Genomic DNA, 9,730 nt, shown 5'->3' on the forward strand with positions numbered 1-9,730 from the left:
TTCCATTTCAAACTGCAGTACTTTTTTTCCATGGGAGTACTGAGGTTGGCAGTCACCTGTGGAGATTGTGTGGTCCAGCCCACTGCTCAGAGGTGGGTCACCCAGAGCAAGCTGGGTGACCAGTGATCAGGTTTTGAGTATTTCCAAGGATGGAGACTCCACAACCTCTGTAGCAACCTGCTTCTTGGTTCATCACAATGGAAAAAGCATTTATTTCATTTCAATGGAATTTCTTGCATCTCAGTACACCCACTGCCTTGCAACTGAGCACAGCTGCCAAAAGCCTGGCTCCCTCTCCTTCACTCCTCCTGTCAAGTATCCGTACACACTGGTATGGTCCCCTCACACCTTCTCCTCTGCCACAAAAATAGCCCCAGCTCTCTCAGCATCTCCCTGTATGACCTGAAAGACCAAATCCACTAATATGAACAGCACTAATGCCTGGCTGAAGCGCTGCCATAGAGGGGCTAAAGCACACACAAATAAGGTTAAGCCAAACAGAGGTACAATTCAACCAGCATCTATTTCACTGGGCATCATCCAGTGTGCCAGCTGAAAAGGAGTCAGTTTAAGATGCCCTTATCAACTGGCCACAGTCTCCTTTCTCACAGCAGTAAGGCTGCATGCCAGCTGCCTGAACAACAATGCAGCAACCACTGAAACTGGAAGGGCCCAACGCCTTCAGCAGAGAACAGACCACACACTGTTCGAATACAGCAGAAGCTGTTGAGGGATCTTGGCACCCATGGCAAGGTTTAGCTGCTTGAACAGATGCTTGAACAGGACAGAGAGCAGCAACAAGAGAGTTATGTTATTAACCAATGACAAACTACTTTGGAAACCTTACACATGTTGCATCCCTGGACTTTTTCACAGTACAGTGAGCTTAAACATATGAGGATTGCTGCCTCAGTGTTGGGACAAGTTTTTAATCTATAGCAATTTAAATTCCACGTTATCACAACCATCAGGCTAAACTACTATTGAAACTTTTTTGTTTCATTTGACTAGTAACTTCTGTTATAAACTATGTAACTGCAGCCATCTGACCTAGTCAAGCAGGAAGATAGCACACCTTGGCATACCAGAAGGGCAGCAAACCACAGCAAGACTATGCCCAGCAGAGAATCCTATAGCCTCTGCCAACTCACCAAGAATTTCTATCAAAGCTATCAACGGAACAAATTGATGTGAATTGATAATACAAGCTCTTCCTGGAAACGGATTTAAAATATCTTCATACAAAAAAGACAAATCAAACAAAACAAACAAAACCCAGGAAAAATAAACCAAACCAAGTAAATACATATAAATCCCTAATGTCTTCAGCATTTAGTGCATTTTTTAACTTGACAGTCAAGGCAACAATTTCTCTACCCTGCTAGGACCAAAAAACCCAAAAACCACAACTCCCTCATGCATTCACCTTTGTATCATTTTCAACACCATGCTTGTTTTTGCTGAAACAAAGCAAGGCAGTCTCAGGCTCTGCTCTCACCGCAGCACACTGAGGTGACACAGCAGCATCTCCTCAAAGATGTACATAATTTCTACAATGCAGAATGCCTTCATGATCAAACTATGTGCTCTAAGCCTGTATTAATTCACAAATTTAATCCTTGGGTATTAAATAACCTTTTTCTTTAGGCCCCATTAGTTACCCTACAGGTATGGACTTCACCTCTTTGTCAGAGCACTACACATACAACATATCGATAACCACCCTACCTCCACACACAACCTCTGCCCAGACGTGCAGGCATGCACACTTCTACTCAATTCCTATTTATAACATCATGTGCTAACAAAAATACTCTCAAGCAGTTTTAAGTTAAATACCAAAGAACAAGAAAGTCTTCAAGTGTAAGCAGCTGTTACGTGCATAAAAGCATTGCTCTATTTTTGACAGACGCTGCCCTGGAACAGTGAGTGGATTTTGACCTGAAGCTTACGACTGCCACTTACCAGCTAATTCTGGCACAAGCCTGCACTGGAAATATGCCTGACCACCCATCTTAACCAACAACCTTCAGAACCTCAAAGGAGTTTACAAGGATTTCATCAGCACCAAATCACTTTCCCAAAAGGCCTCAAAGACTAGCATTAGTCCTCCTTCTGAAGGGTCTAAGTCAGTCACAAATGCAGAAGACAAAAAGGGTACCATAAATAACGATTATTTCACTCAGTAGTAAATGCAAATTCAAATAACTCTACTGTTCTATTCACTAAAATACTGCTTTCAAAATACTCTTTTCTTAGTGGAGCGTAAAAAATATGCCAATGAATAAAGAACTTGAATTTATATAATCTGAGTATGCCGATTTCCAAAAAACACTTGTACAGTCCTTGCATTGTCTGCAGTGACTCCTCCACTGAAAAGTAACAAAATACAGCTGCGTAAGAGCCAGGGAGCCCCATGAGTGTCCTACTGAAGAATTCACTAACCAACCCACTCACAACAGTCCCAAAATTAATTTTTGAACTGAAAAAAGTGCTGTCTTTGTACAACAGCTCTCTAAGGAGCCTAAAGAGAAACTATTTAGTCTCCGGATAGGCAAGAAGAAATTTTTGCTTTATATAGAGTATCCGTTTCCCTTTTACAACAAGTTTCCTTTCTGCTGCAGGAGAAAGCCTTCATTTAAATTCCAAGTACATTATGTACATACCTAGAGGCACAAACATATATACTTGCACCCAGTACAGAACAATACAGAAGCAACTAGAAGGCAGCATCTTGTAAAATTCCAATAGCAACCTAACCTGTTCAAGCTAAGAGCCATCAGATATTAATTACATATCTAATGAATATGGTAAATACCACAGAAGAGAATAATAGGCTGCCAAGTTATTTTTTTCAGGAAATAACTAGCATCCTATTCAGAAATTAAGCACCCTTTAGAAAAAAAGGAAAACATCTCTCAACCAACCAGTCAAGGTTACTGATACAACTAACCCAGAGATCTGAGAACTGCCGTTCAGACAGTCCTATGACTTGGCAGGACACCACTTGCAAAGAATTTCAGTCCAAGAGGCCACAGGGAAGGGAAGACAGCTCTTCCTCTCAAGCTGTACAGCTTTGATGAGAAGCATCCCACTTGATTCTTAGGCAGTATTAAATGAAACCATTCTGTGCAGAAGAGACAGCATAGAACATCAAAGAAGCAACATGGTCAAAAAAATCTTTGCTATCACTGACAGGAAAAAATTAATTATCCACAGGGTACCAAAATCACTGATGAGCACAAACTACAATGCCACAGGTTCCTTATCCCCAGAACAGTAACAACTAAAATACATGAACTCTAGTTACAGTCAAAAATGGCTTGGAAAAACAAGAAGAACAAGCGCTGGAGCTGGCACAAGGGGATCAGGCCGAGCAGGAACCTTCCTTAGCAGCAGCAAACAGAAGCAAGCTGCAGCACACTGTTCATGGCAGACAACACCAATCCAGCCCTCTCTTGAAACAGAGGTCAAGAACGTATTTGATGCTAATAAAACTCTAGAAAAGGGACAGGAACAGCCAATAAGCTTAAGAGCAGGTTGTTTTTGAAGCTGGGAGTGTGGGGAAAATCAGTTTTAATTTGGAGAAAATACATGTTTCCACTGTACATATTATATGGGATTGCCTGGTGGGTAGACGAGCAAAGTTTCTGTATAAAATTGTTGTAAGAAAGATTCTTGGAGGACAGAAGTATGTGCTTCTGATGGCAAGAACAGAGTCTCACACTGAACACAAAAGAGCAAAAAGATAAAAGTTAAGGAAAAAAAATACATAGCTAGCAAAAATTTCTTAAACTATGTTTGAATTTTCAAGGGCAAATTTTGGGAGAATCAGACTCAAGTGCTAAACTAAGGCTGTAGTTTGGCAAACACTTTAAACTGGCATAAATTTGCATTGCTGCTGAAAGAAAGTCTCACCATCTGCCAGTCCCCTGTGCCAGCACAAACATCCGAACACTGAACCAGGAGCACTTCTTTTGCCAGTTTATTTTTCAGATGGATCAGTTCCCCAAACCAGTTCACAGGATGGCCATGTAAATACTTCTGCTGGCAAAGAAGAGTGACTACTTGTCCAGAGCTGCCAGCCCAAAATGTTCATTGAACTACAGCCTAATACATAGGGGTGTGGAGAAGTTCTAGCAGTCACAGGTGGTGCTCCCCACCCTTGGATACACTATACTCATACCACACTTCAAAGTTGTCATCACCACACAGCTGCCCCTCAGAAACCAGCATATCTCTGTAATTTTCTCTAGTAGGAGAACCTGTCAGAATCTCAGCAATGCTAAAGTTGGCTGTAAGCAAAAGTATTTTCTGGATGTTGCTGAGCTTCTCCATTAAAAGATCATTTGCAGGAAAAATCCCAGTCACTCTTCTGATCCTTCACCTGGGACCCAAAAGGCCATATGGAACAAAAAATGAAAACTATAGTCATCACATGTCAGGGCTGTGCTCCAACAGGGATTTAAGAATGGTGTGTGGGCTGCTGTGGATCCATGGACCACCACACTCATCTACTACTCCAACAGGGATTTAAGAATGGTGGGCTGCTGTGGATCCATGGACCACCACACTCATCTACAAGAAAACAACATCACCAACAGAAGCGCTGCTGTCATGGAAACAACCAAGGACGAGCATTGGTCATATTCTGTATCAAGGTCAAGCAACACAAGTGAGTACTGGGAGACTGAGAGAGACCTAACCACACTTTCCCACAACTCTGTGGCAAATTCAAAGCCATACATGAGGTCATTCACAAGGAACCAATTAGATCAGTAAGTTTTCCACCAAGAAATAAATTCAAGGTGTGATAGTGAAACGATCTCCAGAGTGATACAGGATGATCAATGTAATCACACATGCCACAAGCAAATTGAAGGAAAGCCCCCCACCTTACAGACATTCCTAAGTCCAGATCTCCAGTCACAGATCTTGGGTCCTTCAACCAGAGCAGGACTTACCCAAGCTGCACACCTGCCCCTGTGATCACTTTCCTTTCTTCTACCACAGTTTTGGCATCATCATCATTTTCCAGTACCTGCTTGGCCTGCTTGGTTGCCAAGTTCTTATTCCCTCTTATTTTTCATTTGTCTTCTTACCGCCACACATGCTTACATTTATATTTTGTACAACATATAGTGGACAGAACTCCTATAAATCTTACTTTTCCTTGGTAACATTAATCCAACAAGTTTGTACAAAAGCTGCAACATAAATAAGTGGCAAGAGCAGAGAGCCTCTTCTGTCAAGTTTATAAAAAGGCTAACAGCAGTGTACAAGAAATTCACTCACTCTTGGAGAATTATTTTCTAAAGAAGCATTACTAACTTTGAAAGAATCTAATTTAATAGGGCACAATAAATTAGTCTGAATCCAGAGTCCTCTAGGTCTTCAGAAAACTCCAGGATCTCCAGAGTAAGAGATAAGCAATTGCCAGAAAAAGCAGAAAAGCAAGTTTACACAATATGTAACACATCGATTTTTAAAGCTACAGGTAGCTGAGAAGCAGTGGGTGTCACTAGCATACTAGCAGAGAGAGGAGAACATTAAAATACAGCAATTTGGCAGGATTGGTCTCCTGACAGGTTTCTAGAAGTAGGAATGAAGGAAAAACTAAAGGGATGCAAGAGGGCCTGTCAAACTGTCTATTTTAATGTCCTTCCAACAAAAGGTGGACGGTAGGATTTAGGAGATGGCTGGCACGGTGAGCAGAAAGAGGAATAGCTGATGGATCAGATGTCTGGCTATATGGTGATTATTAGGAACCCAGTCCGTAACTGGGAAGTCACAGTACTACTCCAGGACCAGTAAATGATGTAAGCTTCAGAGTCCACAATATGGGAAGGAGAAAGCTAGCAAAAAAACCATAAACCTCCTGCCACCCTTAACCCCTTCTTCATGCTCCATATAGGGAAGGAGGAAAAACCATCTCACCTGGGTGAGATTCAGGATGATTTCTTTTCCTGATTTTGATGAGCAGGCTTTTACCTCCACTAGTCACATAAGAACAGGACAGGCAAGAAACAGAAATACATGCATGTGCAAATGTGGCAACTGATAAGACAAAGGAAAAAAAAGAGAATTTATGAAAATATGAAATAAGTAAAAACTAGAAAATAACAGGAAGTAGGAGAAAGACACTAGAGCTCAAATATGCAAGTATGTGCCACTGTCTGCTAGAGAAAAGAAGGAAGCAGAGTCTGGAAAGAAAGAGAACAAAAGCAAAGAATGCAGTAAGTCAGGACTTCCAAGATCAGTAAATAGTTAGCCACTCTCTTATACTTGCTGCTGTCTCCACACACCTCAAAGGTACTTGACTAGTTTATAACTAGTGCTGTACAGGTATGTTACAGGCTGGAGAGTAATTTGCTGACACTCAGGACTAGGTAGAACCACATCAGTTTAAGTAGATCAGTTCTAGGTGGCCCAGGTAACCTAGAGAAAACACTTATCAGAGACTTTAAAATATAAAATCTCAGGTCACAATCAACATTTTACCTTATTTCATGTTCTTTGCCTTAGTGGACTGGCCCTGGTGAATGTAAATGTTTAGATGAGATCCTATTAACACAACATAGCTTTTTCCCTGACAGACAGATTTACAAGCCAAGAGATTCAGGGTATATACACCTCAGACCAATTTCTTCTTGCTTTTTCATACACAGCTTCTAGACAGCTGAAGTGCATTTCAAGAGACACTTGCCACAGAAGCGATGGAAAGTTCAATGCCAACACCACCAATGGGTTACAAGTTATATGGTTACAATACAAGTTGTTTGAAGTGATACTCTGGTATCATCTGCTTCTGTTTATTCATCTCTGAGGTAAATCTTTGAGAGTGAATGACAGTTTTCATTCTGCTTTTGCTGGCATTTTAGAGAACTGAGCTTCCCTGCACACTAAAAGCGCTGACTTTTGCAGGGAAATAAGCAAGGGAAAGTGAGAAGACAAAGAATGCATTTCTGTGCCACCAAGGAGTAAGGTATTGTGCTTTTACTGATCTGATCCCTGCACCTGTTCTGATTCCCCAAAAAGAGGGATTTCAAAAACCAAGTAGGAACATAAAATACAGTGGTCCAGGAATTACAGGTGTGATTCAGGATTACAACTCCAAAAGCCTTGGCACCTATTCTTTACATAAGTGTACCACTGCATATAAAAACAGAAGCAGTATTCTGTTTTGCTGCATAAAACTGAAATCCAGCAAAACCACTGATATTTTTAGAGTGCAAGTTTGGAGCCTTAAAGAGTTTTAAGACTGCCTGAAAGATAAAGAGAGATTTCTTGGCTTAGAAAAGTCCTGCAAGAATCTGTGAAGACTCTACACCATGTTCCCATTGAAATGTTTTAGCACAGTACTGGTTCAACTGAAGAAATGCAAAGACAGCATTACAAGAAAAAAAAAAAATCACACCCTCTTTTCTTTATCACGGGAGTTTCCCGTGCCCTGAACAAATCCAGGGCTGTTTTTTGCCGTCCAGTTTCTCCCTTCCTCCCTCCCGCAGCTTCCTACCAGCTGAGATTCTGCAGCTGCAGCAACAACAGTCCATCTGTGACAGTGCAACCACCTCGGCAGGATGACTCCTACCACTTCATTGGCTTCCTTATGCTTTAACAGAGGTAGCAAAGTCTGAAGGGGTTTCACCCCTCTTCTTTTTTTTATTAAACTGAAAAGATACTGATGAATATTCATTACTAGTTCTCTACCAAGGGCATGAATTTCATTTAAAGGACTGGAAGAGAATCGCAAATTAGGCTAATACAATGAGAGATTTTGACTCAGTTCTCTGGTCTCGAAATAGAGCTAAAGAGTAAGATTTTTGCAGAAAAGTGGCATAATGAGAGTAAAATAAAAACTCTGCCCAAAGCCGCCCTGCTCCATGGCTGTCATTCCACTGCCTGCCACAAAACCATTTGCCAGAGTGCCTTACTGTAACTCACGGGTTTATTGTGCCACCGGGGCACTCACGCACTGATGCGGGTCCCCTGATCACACTGTTAAGTCCTGCACCTGGCAGGCCACATCCTGAGCCAAGGTTTACCAAAATAAGGCATATTCATGCGAGCCTACAAACGCTATGCACAAGTGGTTCCACGCTCTTCAGCCAGCGCCGCTGCCGGGACACCTCGCAGCCAGCCCCCTGCTTCCCGCAGCCCCTCAGAGCACTGTTACATCGTTTTTCGGGAGACCACGAAAGAACTCCCATTTCAGCGCTCATCACCTAGCAGATAAGCTTCCAGGTCAAGGGGTTTTTAATAAAACGCAAGCATATAAACAAGATCACCTTTTTTACCTGCAAACAAACCCTTTTGCACCTTCTCGGCAGAGAGCAATCTCCAGGCTGCCCGCTGGACAACAACCCGCCCGTCCAGGCTGCGGCCCAGGCAGTCACAGAATTGTGAGGGCTGGAAACGACCTCTGGAGATCATCCAGTCCAACCCTCCTGCCCAGGCAGGGTCACCTCAGCAGGTGACACAGGAAGGCGTCCAGGTGGGTTTTGAATGCTTCCAGATAGAAACTTCACGACTTCCCTGGGCAGCCTGTTCCAGTGCTCTGCCACCCTCAATGTAAGCAAGTTTTTCCTCTTGTTGAGGTGGAACTTCTTGTGCTTTAGTTTATGGCCACTGCTACTTGTCCTGTCACTGAGTAACACTGAAGAGTCCGGCACCGTCTTTTTAACATCTACCTCTAAGATATTTACATACATTAATGAGATCCCTTCTATCCTCTTTTCACTAGACTAAAAGGGCTCAGCTCCCACAATCTCTCTTCATGACAGACAAGCTCCAAACCCCTAACCATTTTTGTAACCCTCTAGAGAAAGTCCGGAGCTTCTTTCTCATACTGAGGAGCCCAGAACTGGACACGACTCCAAGTATGAGTTGGCTCCGGGAGCGGCAGCGGGCGCACATGCAGAGCACAGCCCCGCACAGGCACCCGCACGGACAGACAGCCAGACAGCCAGCCGGACGGACGTGCGCACACGCACGCAGCCCCGCAGACAGCCGCACACGTGCGCGCACACACGCCCGCACCGGGGAAGCGCCGGCTCCGCGGCCCCGCTCCCGCCCCAACCCCCCCGGCAGCAGGAGCAGGGGGAGGCCGGGCACCGGGGGTCCCAGCTCCCTTCTCACTCACTTTCGTCCTGCCGTTGATTTTGTAGTTTCCCAGCTTTCCATTACAGTGTCGGATGAGATCGTCCATGCTATTCATGAGGAGCCGAATGGTCTGGCAGCCCGGCTCCTTGCCCTCCACCCAGGTGATCTTGTCGCCGCGAATGTCCTTGGAGGAGTCGCTCTTCTGGCTGACGAGCTGCCCGTCGGTGAAGCGGCCGGTGTGGTGGAGGGCTCGCACCTCTTCGGCGACCAGCCCGCCCAGCTCCTTGCCGAGGAAGTCGTCCACCACGCAGATGCCGTGCTTGTTCATGCAGGGCACGATGTACTCCAGCGCCAGCCGCTGCGGCACCAGCGACTTGGTCTGCCCGTTGGGGCGCAGCGCGGCCCCACCGGGTCCCGCCTGCACTCCGCCCGGGTACAGGTTCGACTTGTCCCGGTACAGCAGCACCGCCTCCCCGGAGGGCGACGGGGACTGGGCCGCGGCCGAGGCCTCCGCCTCACCGCCGGCAGCGGCGGCGGCGACGTGATTGTTGGTCAGCGGGGCGGCCTCGGCGGGGGCCTCCGGGGACGGCGGCGCCGCGCCCTTGCCGACCCCCGCCCGGCTGCCGCT

The 9,730-nt window shown here is 44.9% G+C and overlaps 1 protein-coding gene across 1 annotated transcript in view; it reads right to left on the bottom strand.

Moving 5' to 3' along the window:
• The window catches only part of EGLN1 (egl-9 family hypoxia inducible factor 1), a 35,454-nt gene that overhangs the window by 24,938 nt on the left and 786 nt on the right, over window positions 1-9,730 (bottom strand). The window contains exon 1 of the mRNA XM_039707367.1: window positions 9,143-9,730. This exon is cut by the window's right edge and continues 786 nt beyond it. Within this exon, the coding sequence (XP_039563301.1) occupies window positions 9,143-9,730 (588 nt within the window). The remainder of the gene's footprint in view (window positions 1-9,142) is intronic.

Source organism: Passer montanus, unplaced genomic scaffold (genome assembly GCF_014805655.1).
Source record: "Passer montanus isolate IOZ18808 unplaced genomic scaffold, ASM1480565v1 scaffold2, whole genome shotgun sequence".
NCBI lineage: Eukaryota > Metazoa > Chordata > Aves > Passeriformes > Passeridae > Passer > Passer montanus.